Source organism: Meles meles, chromosome 9 (assembly GCF_922984935.1).
Source record: "Meles meles chromosome 9, mMelMel3.1 paternal haplotype, whole genome shotgun sequence".
NCBI classification, from domain to species: Eukaryota; Metazoa; Chordata; class Mammalia; order Carnivora; family Mustelidae; genus Meles; species Meles meles.
This window is the reverse complement of record NC_060074.1, coordinates 9,011,506-9,026,394: the sequence shown is the minus strand read 5'-3', so window position 1 is coordinate 9,026,394 and position 14,889 is coordinate 9,011,506. Positions and strand designations below refer to the sequence as shown.

Genomic DNA, 14,889 nt, shown 5'->3' with positions numbered 1-14,889 from the left:
TTCTCCTAACCTAAATCTCACTAACAAGGACACTTGATGGGAGAAATGTGAAACTTTCTCTCTAAACCTCCAAGATAGTGTCAGCGATCATTCCCAAGCATATGACCCACTGATATATATCTAAAGGGCCTCACAAGAAGATTTTTATTATTGGTAATGAATAACCTTTTCCCCAGACAACAGCTAGCCCCTCAAGGTCCTGGAGACCTTGCTTCCAAAATTCCTTAGAGACTTACACCATCCTTAATCCCCTTTGTCCTCACCCACCACCGAGTCCACCCCTGCTCTGCCTTTAAAAACTCTAACCGTAATCTGGTTCGGGGTCCAAGTCCCTACTCTGCTGTGTCGGGTATACTTGGACCCAAGCTTAAAGCTAGTCCAATAAACCCTCCTGCGACTGCATCGGTGCTTGGCTCCTTGGTGGTCTCTCAGATGCAAAAACTCGGGCATAACAATAAATACATGGTTTTCAGCAGTGGGGAGGAGTGGGTGGGTGAATTAGGTGAAGGGGATTAAGAGATTAATTAACAAACTTCCAGGTATGAAATCAGTAAGTGCCAGGGATGAAATTCCCAGCATTGGGAATATTGTCAATAATGCTATAATAACTTTGTATGGTGACACATGGTACCTACACCCGCAGTAAGCACTTCATAATGTACATAATTACTGACCCATTATGTCGTGTGTCGAAAGTCATATAATATTGTACGCCAACTGTGCTTCAGTCGAAAATTTACAAATGTAGGCCGCAAACCCAGCAGTATTAGCAGAACCTCTTACTTTGTCTCCAGTAGACGTCACAGATATTTTCGTATCACCTAACAGTCACTGCAAATCTCTCAGACAGCTGTCTGTGCTTATCGCTGGTTTGGAGTTATAGAGTTTATTAGAACACCATTAGCTGTTGTTATTGAATGCATTCAAAAAGAAACAAATATTTAAGTATCACAATTATTTTTGAACATTGAACATTTGAAAAAAAATCTATTTTTGATAAATAGATTTTAAAAGAACTAAATTTTTTTTTAGAGAGTGCATAAGCGGGGTAAGGGGTGGAGAGGCAGAGGGAAAGGAAAGAAAGAAAGAAAGAATTGTCTTGTTTGTTTTTAAAGATTTTATTTAGTTCACAGAGTGAGAGAGCACAAACAGGGGAAGCTGCAGAGGGAGAGAGAGAAGCTGGCTCCCCGCTGTGCAGGGAGCCTGACCTGGGGCTTAATCCCAGGATCATGACCTGAGTCCACGCTAAACTAACTGGGCCACCCAGATTCTCTCTTGAAAGAGAGAATCTCCCAATCTCACGATGACGCTGCGGATCATGACCTAAGCCGAGATCAAGAGTCGAAAGCTTAAGCAACTGGGCTACCCAAGTACCCCAGGAACTGAGTTTTTAAAAAAATATGAAATTTTAAGAAAATTAAGACTTGCCCAAGGTTATACAAATATAAGTGATTATATTTAAATGTATCACGGACTCCAGAAAATATTAACTAAGAGTACACAAACAGTGGCCAAATAGTCTTATTTTTTAGTGGACGATATATTGTTGCACAACCATGGTTTACCAACTGCCTTTCACATATCTGGGCCGATCTTGTGCGCTGCTTTTGTAACAGGCTCTCGGAGCAGATGAGATGAGATTAGCACTGCCGTGTTTTATGGTCTGTGGGGAGATTACTTAATCAGATCAGCTCTCGCTCTCCGAGCCTAACCAGACTGCACTTCATACCATCGAATCCAGGGTCCTCAAGTACACAGCTACACACTGGAGTCCCTGGGGACTCAAAAAGCACTGAAGCCGAGGGCCTGGTCCCTGAGATTCTGACCCAGTTGCTCTGGGGGGGCAAGCCTTGTCATGGGGATTATAGGTAGACAGAAAAATTGAGAGAGTTTCACCGTGAATGAGAACACTGTCACCACCCAAATTCTACCATGTTTTATACTTGCTCATCACATATTAAATCATCTATCAGTTTCCTCTACTAATCCACCAAACAATTTCTTCTCTTTTTTTTCTTGTTCATTCCAAAGTAAATGGCAGACATCATACACTTCCCAGAATGAGGTGTTTAAAAATTCCTCAAATGGTAATGTGTAGCTAAGCTGTGAACTACCTATTCAGATTTCAGCATTTCCACTTGGAGCCGGTTATCAGCGGCAGCTTCCCACCCACAGGAAGCAAGACAGTATCATCCCACTCAAGTCTATTGCCCACTAGTCCCAATTCCAGGGCTATTTCTTTTCTTTTTTTTTTTTTTTAAGATTTTATTGATTTATTTGACAGAGAGAGAGAGAGAGATCACAAGTAGGCAGAGAAGCAGGCGGGGGCGGGGGGGGGGGGGAGACAGGCTCCCTGCCAAGCTGAAAGTCCAACGACGTGGGGCTCGATCCCAGGACCCTGAAACCATGACCTGAGCCGAAGGCAGAGGCTTAACCCATTGAGCCACCCAGGCGCCCCCAGGGTTATTTCTTTTTAAGAACATTATAAAATTTCAGCAAAAAAGAGAGCATGGGCTGTCTACATTCTCAATGAATGACCATGCAAGCAAGCATAAAACAATTGTAATACAACTTCAAATAGTCACAGAACGGGCTTTGGTTTCAAAATTTGGTTTCATAATTTCATACATCTTCAGTATTACATTACAGATATGTGAATAGAAGTCGCCTGGATTTTATTTAATAAGGCAATAAACTAAGGGGGGGTGGTTTCAAAAACTTTGGTCCAAAGTTATAGAATTTCTCAAAACCTAGCAATACTTAGCACGAAAACTATGATTAAAAAAACTACATAACACAAATCAGAAAATAAAATCTCATACCTGGAGTTTTCCCTTTTCATAGGCCAGTTTATTTTTACTCTCAGTAATTTTTCCCAAGGCCTTTTCCACTTGCTGCTGGGCAAGCTGACAAAGCAAACACAGGTGTCAGCGCCGAGGCATAGAACGGAATAACCATTTCTGAACAAGTATTTATACCCTTACCATCTCTACGGTGCCCAAACCAGGAGCACTATTTATTTGCCTCTGCTGCCTCTTAGTTCTTCCCTAGAGCGACCAGTACTTCTATACAACCTACCTTCAAATTATGCACATTCCGGATAAAAATTTCTATCCAATATTAAGCAACAGTAGGTAAACTATTACGGCCATCTGAGTATTTGTCCTATCAGACCAGTATTTATTTCATACATAATTACACATACTCGTACATTGTTTCTCAAAATTTCTTTCTTTCTTTTTTTTTTTAAGAGAGAAAGCGCTTGAGAATGTGCAAGGGAGGAGCGAGAGAGTGCAAGGGGGGAGTGGGAGAGGGAGAGGGAGAGAATCTTAAGGAGGCTCCGTGCGGAGCCCAATATGGGGCTTGGTCTCAAGATCTGAGATCATGACCTGAGCCTAAATCAAAAGTCGGATGCTGTACTGTAAAGTGCAGATTCGGTGTATAAAACACCAAGAGCTAGACCTAACCTAAAATATGCTAGCTGTAACAAACAGAGGAAACTGCTTGCCTTTTTGGAATATGAAAAGGGTTTTTTTTTTTTTTTTCCTTTTGTAGTAACTTAGATGATCTGGGTCTATTGTAAAAGGTGTCCAGGAATTTTTAAAATAATGGTACTTTGACCTCAATAAAATTCCCTCTTTTAAGCAAAGGCATAAGAAATTCTATTAATCTTTTAAATATGCTTTAAAAATAATTTCCCTTTCTTTGGTCACCTAGCAAAATCAAAATGTGATTCATATTTGACACAAGGTCCTTTATTTAAATTCACGACAAACAAAAAAGAAATTGTTCTAGTTGCTAAAGGAAAGCAGATATTAAGGCAATAATTTAAATTATTGTTTCCAGACTATTTAAATAGGCCTTATATTTAAGAGAATCAGTGGGAGACCAGATTAGAGAGCACTTGAATAAGTGATTATCTTGGATTCTGAGTTGTGAAAGGCCAAAAAGAGATTAGCCTTTGCTTAAATAATCTTGTCAATATACTATATAGATTATTAATATGCAAAGCAAAATAAAAATTGAAGAACCACTTGAGAAGAACCATACAAAGAAAAATGCTAATGGTTAGAACATGCATTTTAATGGATTCAAAGATGTCACTCTTTGGAAAAAGCAGGAAACAAACAGAATTATCTCAAGATATGAAAGGTTGACAAGGATTCAACTGTAGACCTCCCCCATTTTCATCATTCCTCACTATGGTTCCCTGAATGACTGCCTGTGTTAAGAGACTTAAACTGTACCATCCTTAAAGGCTGAAATAATACAAATAAACCCAAAATCAGTGTGAAGGAGAAAAAAATACTGTTTAAACATGGATAAAGTATGCTAAGCTCTGTGATGAGCACTTTACATACAATATGACATTTACTCCTCATGTCCTGGCAAGACACATGACCCTCCTTATATTCCACTGAATTGATCTTTCTTAAATACCTATTATGTATTAGGTGCTATGTTAGGTAAGGGAGTATAAAGATAAGTAACTACAGTTCTTGCTTTAGAAGAGAGTGAAGGCAGATACATAATTCTAATCAATGAAGTTATTATTTTGATATGTACATGCACAGTGTGCTGTAGGAAACCCACGGTTAGGAGGGGTCCCCCTAGTCCTAAAGGCCCTAAAGTGTAAGGCTTGCACAAGTCACACAGTCAATGGAACCAAGTGTGGAAACCAGGCCTGTCTGAGTTCAAATCTGTGGTGTGGCATATAAAACACACACTCACAAGCATGATCTCCAAAATCCAGGAAGAAGTTATACTAGAAGGTAGCTCTTATTGAGAATTTCAAGTATTAATTCTCAAAGACCAAAAATACACTGCCAACATTGAACGGTGGCAGGTTTAATGATACAGCTGAGATTAAAAACAACAACAACAACAATAACAACAACACAAATCCTGACGCCTCAACCTCATTTCTCAAGACTCGTACAGCCAAATGGAGGGTTTCTGGGCAGGCGTGATCAGAGAAAATTCTATGTAGAAGCACAAAACTGCAAGATGGAATTGAGGTGTGGTTTATAATTGGGAGACTTTAAGAGGTGCTATGAGGTGGCAAGCATCAACACTGACTGATCAACAAATCATCGTCAGGATCTGTCAAAATTGCTACTAGGATGAGGCCACGGGCCTACTCACCAGCAGTGGGGCATGAAAGAATCAGGCAGACTGAGTTGTGGTCTGCCAGAAGGACCAGAAGCAGGTGGGTTGATAAGCCCAGCTGATGCATGGCCAATGAGCAAGCAGTGGACATAGATAAATCTTTAAATTGGGGGGTGGGAATATTGGTCTGAGATAATACCAGGAATTAGAACTAATGCACCTTGTTGCTGTAATAGCAACTTAAAGGCCTTTTTTCTGGGATGGTTCAGATACTAAAAGTTCAATAAATGGCAGTTATCTGCTACATGCTTTACATGTATTAACATACTTAGTCCTTAAACAACTTCCTAATAAAGGTATTAATTTCCCTACTTTGACAGATTAAGAAACTGAGGCTCAGAGAGGTCACAGCCAAAATTGAAACACAGGCAGTCTGGCTCTAAAGCTATGAAAATGGAATGGATTCAGACTTACTCTCTAAGTTCTCATAATTGAAGTAATGAGAAGCTTATGACAGAGGTTGAAAGAATTTAACTCAGATTAAGAGAGACTCACATCGGGGCCATCTCTGCAGTTTTCAAAGGTGGTCTGCATGCTATAGAAACAATTGTTTTTTCAAGTACTCAGAAGCACACAGGAAAACTTATTAGTTGCTTAACAAGATGATCATCTCTTTAAATAACCCTCACGGAGAGATGTTTTGTGAACTCTACCATTTCTTTGTTTTGCACTGACCTTCTCAAATAGCTTTTAGAAATTGTACTTATTACTGATTGCCTAGTGGGACTTTTAGCCAAAGAAAAGAAAAATGTCAGTTTCTACCTCATAACTTATGGTAGAGGAAATATTTTTAAGCTTTATAAATATTTGTGCTTTTCAGTATTACAGATCATCTGTGGAGACAGATGTTTAATAGCTGCCTTAAATTCTTGTTTTCTTAAATCTCTTACTGTTTAAGTACTCATAAGGCTCTCTGCTATATGTAGCCCGAGTTATTCAGGACTTAATAATAATTATTAAAACACCAATAAATGAAGAAAACCCATCTTCTGACTTTCGATTTTTAAATTCTTAATTCTTAATTTAGACTGACCTTTTTATACCCACCCCATTGTAATCAGAAGTGACTTGCCGAAGTTCTAGGGAAGCCATTTGTTCTGCCAGGTGTTTATTCTTTTCCTCTAGAATGTGCAGGTTTTGGGTTAACGCATTTATATCTATCTTTGAAACACAAAAGGAGAAAAGAAATCTATTTATGCTAGATCCAAAAATATTACCTTATTTTAAAAATGACATTTTAAACTAACTTAGAGCTTATTGTATGAACATGTCCTCCTATCTCTAAATGCAGGGATTTGTAGTATGATAGCTCTATAATTTTGTAAACTTTTTTCTTTTCTTTTTAAAAATTTTCAGCTTTTTTAGTTGTTTTCAGCAGGATGGCTATGACAAATTCCATCATTCACATTTTCTAGAAGTAGAAGACCTTCTGGTACTTGGTATTTACTTATATATTTATTTCAGATTATGAACAAAGATGCAGAAAGCCTCCACCAAATACTAGCAAAATGAATTCAGCAATATATAAAAAGGATAACAAGCCAGAACTAAGTTTATCCCAGTAATACAAAGCTTGTCAAACATTCAAAATTAATTAGTATAATTCACTACATCAATAGATTAGAGAAGAAAAATGTTTAGAACTCTATTACCCATAATTCAAAAATATATAGTAAAATAAAGAATAAGGGGATTAAAAAAGTACACTAGAAATGTCTTCTTAACACAGAAGGCAGCAGTAATGGAGAGAGGAATAAAAAACATGTAAGACATAAAAAATAGAGAGTATAGTGGCAGATGTAAATCCTATATTATCAGTAATTATGATAAATATAAATGGATTAAACACTCCACCAAAAGAAGCAGAGACAGGTGAATGAATTTTTTTTAAAAGATCCAACTATATGCTGTTTATAAGAGACAGATTTTTAGATTCAAAAACACAAATGGGTTGAAAGAAAAAGAATGGAAAAAAATATATCATGTAAACAGTAACCTGAAAAAAGCTGGAGTGGCTGTATTAACATTAGATAAAATAAACAAAAATGTGTGAGATAAAGAAGGCCTTTTATCATAACGGTTTATAAGAAATAAGTTTGGTCACTCAGATGACCAAAATATATGTCTCAGGTATATGTGGCCTTCATTCACAGTTCCTGAGAACTGTGGAACAGAGCCATAAAGGTGAAATAGGTTCTTGTTATTAATGAAGGTGACTTCCGGTCCCCACCCAAGGATAGGAGCTGATTGCCAGTAGGACCAACCATGTGATTAGTGGGTTGGAACTTTCAGTCCTAGTCCCTAACCTCCAGGGAGGGAAGAGGGACTGAAGACTGAATCAGCCAATGGTCAATGACTTAGTCAGTCATGACTATGCAATGAAGCCTACATAAACCCCCCAAAGGACCGAGTTCTATGAGCTTCTGGGTTGTGTGAACACACAGAAATTAGGGATAGTGGTGCCCCTGGTGAGGGCATGGAAGCTCACTGCCATTTCCCCATACTTCATCCTACATTATCTCTTCATCTGGCTGTTGATTTGCATCATTTGTCACATCCTTTCATAAACTGGTAAATGTATCTCTGTAAGTACCGTGAGCCACTTTAGCAAATTAAAAGAATCTAAGGAGGAGATTGTTGGAACCTCCAATCTACAGCCAACAGGTCAGAAGCACAACAGCCTGGTGTTAACAACCTGGAGTGTGCAACTGGTGTCTGAAGTAGGAGTTCAGGAGTGGGAGCAGTCTTGTAGGACTGAACTTGTAGGGCAGTTGTGTAGGACTAAATGCTATTTCTGGGTAGTAGTATAAGAACTGAGTACAATTCTTGGACACTTTGCTGGTATCCAAAATCTGCTCGGTGTTGTGTGTGTGGGGAACCCCCCCCCCCCTCCTCGACATGTTGGAATTGGGTCCAGAAACCTAAAAGAAACATTACATATTGAAAAAAGGGTCAATCCATCAAGAAGATATAACATTTACAAATATGTGTGCCTCTAACATAGAGTCCCAGTATAAATGAAGCAAAAACTCACAGAATTAAAGGTAGAGAAAAATGATTCAACATAGTTGGAAACTTTAATATCCCACTTCCAGTAATGAATAGAACAATTAGACAGAAGATCAATGAGGCGATATAACTTGAAAAACACTATGAAGAACTGGACATCTATAGAACATTCATTCCAACAATAGCAGAACACCATTTTTCTCAAGAGCACATACAACATTCTCCAGAATGTTCCATATGTTAAGCCATAGAACAACTCTCAATATATTTGAAGGACTGGAATTATACAAAATATGTTCTCCAACCACAATGAAATAAAATTGGAAGTTAATGAAAGAAGGAAATTTGGGAAAGTCACTTATATGAGAAAATTAAACAACCAACTTATAAATAACAAATGAGTCAAAAAGAAAATCACCAGGAAAGTTAAAGGATACTTTGAGTTGAATGAAAATGAAAACACGACAAAATGTATAGTATGCAGCTAAAGCAGTGCTTAGAGGAAAATTTATAGCTGTAGACACCAATGTTAAAAAAGAAGAAATAAACCAACAACCTAAGCTACTCTCTTAAGAAACTAGAAAAGGAGCAAATTAAACCTAAGCAAGCAGAAGGAAGAAGATAATAAGGATTAGGGCAGAAACAAAAGGCAGAATAGAAAAACAACAGACATGATCACTAAAACCAAAAGCTGGTTCTTTGACAAGATGAATAAAATGGACAAACCTTTAGCTATATTAACAATAATAAAAAGACACAAATTACTAAAATTAGGAATGAAAGAAGGAATATTACACTGAATATAAAGAAATGAAGAAAAGGAGCTACTCTGAACAATTGTATACCAATAAATTAGAAAGCCTAGGTGGTATGGGAAAATTCCTAGAAAGACCAAACTACTGAAACTGACTAAAAAAGGAAGTAGAAAATGTGAATAGGCCTTTAATAAGTAAAGAGACTCAATCAATAATAAAAATTAAAAAGAAACAAAATTTAAAATTCCCCACAAAGAAAAACCTAGAACTATGGTGAATTCTACAAACATTTAAAGATGAATTATCACTAATTCCTCAAAAATTCTTCCCAAAAATAGAAGGCGAGGGAACATTTACCAAATCATTTTAACAGGCCACTATTACCTTGATACCAAAACCAAAGACATCACAAGAAAACTATAAAACAATATCCCTTATTTATAACAATGCACATCCTCAAAAAGATGTTAGCAAGCCAAATGAAACACATATAAAAAGGAATACACTCATGAGCAAGTAAAAGTTATCCCCAAAATGAAAGCTTGGTTCAACATTTGCAATCAAACAATGTAAAATAATCTACAAGATTATCTCAATAGCAAAGAAAATGCAATTGACAAAATTCAGCATACTTTCACGGTAAAAACTCTCCAAATTTGGAATAGAAGGGAATCTTCTCAACTGGCTAAAGGGCATTTAGAAAAAGCCCAGAGCTAATACTGTACTTAATAGTGACAGACTGAAAACTTTCCCCCTAAAACCAGGAAAAAGACAAGGGTGTCTGTCTGCTCCAACGTTTCTATTCAGCATTATACTGGAGATTCTATTGAAGGCAATTACACAAGAAAAAGAAAGAAAGGGCAGTGAAATGTGAAAGGAAGAAATAAAACTTTCTCTATTTTCAGATGATACATTCTTATAGAGAAAAAAATACAAGATATTATGATGATTGCAAAAGTCCCCTAATCTACAGATTCAAGGCAAACTCTATCAAAATTATAGCTGTCTTTTTTGCAAAAATGGAAAAGCTGACTCTAAAATTCATATAGAAACATAGGTATCTAGAATTGTCAGCACAATCTTGAGGGGGAAAAAAAAAAAGACAAAGTTGGAGGACTCCTGCATCTTGATTTCAAAACTTGCTACAAAGCTACAGTAATCAGGACTGTGTGGTTCTGGCATATGAAAGACATACAGACCAGTGGAACAGAATGGAGAGTCTAGAATAAACCCATACAACTATGGTTAATTGGGTTTTGACAAGGGAGTCAAGACTATTTATTTATTTATTTATTATTATTTTTAAAGATTTTATTTATTTATTTGACAGATAGAGATCACAAGTAGGAAGAGAGGCAGGCAGAGAGAGAGAAAGGAGGAAGCAGGCTCCCTGCCAAGCAGAGAGCCCGATGTGGGGCTCGATCCCAGGACCCTGGGATCATGACCCGAGCGAAAGGCAGAGGCTTTAACCCCCTGAGCCACCCAGGCGCCCCAAGTCAATACTATTTAAAAGAAAGAACAGCTTTTCAACAATGGTACTAGAACAACTGGATAACCACAGGCAAAATAATCATGTTGAACCTCTACTTCAACCCATATATACAATTAACTCAAAATGAACAAAGACCTATATATGTAAAACTATAAAAATCTTAGAATAAAAAAGTGTTAATTTTTGTGACCCTGGATTACTGGATTAGGCAAGTTTCTCAGATGTGACATTTAAAGCATAAGCAACCAAAAAAAAAAAAAAAAAGTAAACTGAACATAATAAAAATCTAAAAATTTAAAAACAGAACCCAGAGAATGGGAGAAAAATATCTGCAAACCACATATCTGATAAGGGTCTACGATCTAGTATATATAAACTCTTATAACTGAACAATTAAAAGACAACCCAGTTTACAATGAGCTACTGATCTGAATAGACATTTCTCCAAAGAAGATATACAAATGGCCAATAAGCACATAAAAAGATACTATATACATCAGTAGTCATTAGGGAGATGCAAATCTAAACCACACAGTACCACATTTCACATCTACTAGGATGGTTATTATTAAAAAAAAAAAAAAAACCAGGAACCTCTGCAAAGATGGCAGAGGAGTAGGGGACCCTATTTTTAACTAGTCCCCTGAACTGAGCTAGATATCTACCAGAATATTCTGTACACCCATGAAATCAGCCTATGATGTAAGAAGATACACCTCGATTTCTACAAACAGAGTACCCCGGGTAGTTGGTCTTGAGGTATGAAGCAGGGAGCCATGACACACACACAGTCAATTATTACTCTCCATAAAATGAATAAAAGGGAATGAAATATAGTTATGTACAACAGGGATGAACCCCAAAAGTGTTAAGCTAAGAAGCCAGACACAAAAGATCACATATTGTATGAATATATGAAATATCTAGAATAGGTAAATCTACACAGATGGAACGCAGATTAGTGGCTATTAGAGTTAGGGGAAGAGGGGAATAGGGAGTAATTGCTTAATGGGTACAGGGTTTCCTTTTGGGGTGATGAAAATGTTTTGGAACTAGAAGAGTTGGTGGTTATACAACATTGTAAGTATACAAAATGTCACTGAATTGTTCACTTTAAAGTGTTTGATTTTCTTTTATGTGAATTTCACCTTAATTGAAAAAAACACAATGAGATATTTCATAGCCATTTGGATGGGTATATTAATTTTTTAAGAAGCAGACAATAACAGATGTAGGTGAAGATGTGAAGATATTTGAATCCTCATACACTGCTGGTGGGATTGTAAAATGGCGTAGCTATTTATAAAAACACTCTGGTAGATTCTCAAAATGACAGCATTATCCTAAGACCCAGTTTTACTTCTACAGAATCAAAAACATATGCTTACATAAAAAAAATGTACACAAATGTTCATAGCATTCTTCTTCACAGCCAAAATAGTGGGAACCCCCTGAGTGTCTATCAGCTGATGAACGGCTAAATGAAGAGTGGTATAGCCACACAATATAGTACTACCCAGCCATAAAAAGGAATGAGATGCTGACATATATTACAGTATGGATAAACGTTGAAAACATTAACCTGGTAAAGAGGCCAGACATAAAAGCACACATACTGGTTTACTCCATTCATATGAAATGTGGGAATAGACATACCATGTAGAAAGAAAGTAGAACAGTGGTTGCCAGGGGCTGGAAGCAGACCAGAATGGGGAGGAACTGTTAATGGGTACCAGGTTTCTTCTTGGTGATAAAAAAGTTCTGGAATTAGATAGTGGTAATCTATAAAGAACTGCTCAAACTCAACACACACAAAACAGATAATCATGTCAAAAAATGGGCAGAAGACATGAACAGACACTTCTCCAGTGAAGACATACAAATGGCTATCAGACACATGAAAAAATGTTCATCATCACTAGCCATCAGGGAGATTCAAATCAAAACCACATTGAGATACCACCTGACACCAGTTAGAATGGCCAAAATTGGCAAGACAGGAAACAACAAGTGTTGGAGAGGATGTGGAGAAAGGGGAACCCTCTTACACTCTTGGTGGGAATGCAGCCACTCTGGAGAACAGTGTGGAAATTCCTTAAGAAATTAAAAATAGAGCTTCCTTATGACCCTGTAATTGTACTACTGGGTATTTATCCCAAAGATACAGATGTAGTGAAAAGAAGGGCCATCTGTACTCCAATGTTCATAGCAGCAATGGCCACAGTCGCCAAACTGTGGAAAGAACCAAGATGCCCTTCAACGGACGAATGGATAAGGAAGATGTGGTCCATATACACAATGGAGTATTATGCCTCCATCAGAAAGGATGAATACCCAACTTTTGTATCAACATGGATGGGACTGGAAGAGGTTATGCTGAGTGACATAAGTCAAGGAGAGAGAGTCAATTATCATATGGTTTCACTTATTTGTGGAGCATAAGGAATAAAACAGAGGACATGGGGAGATGGAGAGGAGAAGGGAGCTGGGGGAAATTGGAGGGGGAGACGAACCATGAGAGACTATGGACTCTGAAAAACAATCTGAGGGTTTTGGAGGGGTGGGGGGTGGGAGGTTCGGTGAGCCTGGTGGTGGGTATTATGGAGGGCACGTACTGCATGGAGCACTGGGCGTGGTGCATAAACAATGAATTCTGGAACACTGAAAAGAAATTAAAAAAATAAATAAAAAATTTTTTAAAATTGGTAATGTTTTCACAGACCTGTGAATAAACTAAGAAACCACTGAACTATATATTTTAAGGAGGTGAATTTACAGTGAATTAATTACATCTCAATAATAACATGTACTAGATCAGACAATCCATCTGAAAATAAAATGAACCTTGCATGATATATGAAAATTAACTAAAAACAGACCATTGACCTAATATAAGATCTAGAACTACAAAACTTCTAGAGAACAAAAAGGAAAATCTTTTGATTTTAGGTTAGTCAAAAATTTCTTAGATATGACACAAAGGGTATGATCCAAAAATAAAAAATTTGACAAGCTGGATTTCATCAAAATGTGAACTTCTGCTCTTTGAAAGAGCATGAAAAAACAAGGCATAACATGGGAGAAAAATATGTAAAGCACTTAGAAGATCTGCACATAAAAAGTATGAATTTTTTATGTAAGAATCAACATGAGAATATCTTTAAAAATCTCTGAGAAATCAATAATAAGAAAACAAATGGAATTAAAATGGTTAAAATATTTGAAGACACACATAAACTTGTGAATAATCAATATGCAGATGAAAAGATGCTCCATATTATTAATCGCTAGAGAAATGCAAATTATAGCCACAAGGATATGCCAGTCTACACCAGCAGTTAGAATGGCCAAGACTCAAAGGACCAACGCTCCCATGTGCTGGCGAGAATGCAGTAAGAGTACAACTCTTCTACGATATTGACGGAAGGCAAGATAGTACATATTCTTTGGAAAGTAGCTGCTGAATTGTTTGTCAAATATGTATTTCCCATAGGATCTAGAATTCCAACTCCTGATAATTAGCCAAGAGAAATAAAAATACATGTTCAGATGTGAACATCTATATAGGCTTTACTCACAATCACCAAAATTTACCAACTCAAATGCCCTTCAAGTGGCAAATGGACAAAGAAATTGTGATATACTCATATCATGGAACACAAACAACTGAAACACACAAGCACCTGGCTGAACTTCCAATGTCTTACACTAAACAAAAGGAGCCAGACTTAAAATGTTACACTTTACATGATTCCATTTATAGGATCTTCTGGGAAAGACATAACAATAGGAACAGAAGCATAGGCCAGTGGTTGCCAAAGGATGGTGGTGTAAGAAGATGTTGATGGTAAAGAGGTCTGAGGGACCTTCCCGAGGTGATAAAAGTGTTCTGTATTTTGATTGTGTGGTGGCTCCATAACTGTGTGTGTTGGTCAAAAGTTACAGAACTGTACACTAAAAAAAGGGTGAATTTCACTATGTATAACTTAGTAAGCCTGACTTCAGAAAAACATAGCTTTACAATAAATACACATTTGAAAAATATCAAATCAGACCCCCAAAAACACAGGACTCGGTATAAGCATTACCATTTGGTCTAATAGAAGCTCTCTTTCAGCCCCATGAACGCACACTTATCCTACGTTCAGACAAATAAAATTAGACAAGCAAAATGATGCTATGTTTTAATCAAAGACAGAGAACATTTGCCTTCGCCATTTAACATTCCCTACATTCAAGCGAAAAGCATTCATGAATTTAATAGTATCTACCAATTTTCCAAACTTTAAAAAGCATATTTGAGGACAAACGGACACCAGCAAGTCCTCACCATGGGAAGCAAGCTTTTTAAAAAGATTCTTAGGTTGGACGATTCTTCCAATCACTGGAGTTTAGTCACTACACCACAGATTACCCGACGGAGAGGTGAACTGTATCAGAGCTTTGGGCTCAGAAATTTCTTAA

The 14,889-nt window shown here is 37.2% G+C and overlaps 1 protein-coding gene across 1 annotated transcript in view; it reads right to left on the bottom strand.

Annotated features, from left to right (window-relative positions):
• CCDC150 (coiled-coil domain containing 150) overlaps nt 1-14,889 on the bottom strand; it is a 71,857-nt gene that overhangs the window by 22,182 nt on the left and 34,786 nt on the right. Inside the window, exon 14 of the mRNA XM_046018074.1 lies at nt 2,823-2,906. Within this exon, the coding sequence (XP_045874030.1) occupies nt 2,823-2,906 (84 nt within the window). The remainder of the gene's footprint in view (nt 1-2,822; nt 2,907-14,889) is intronic.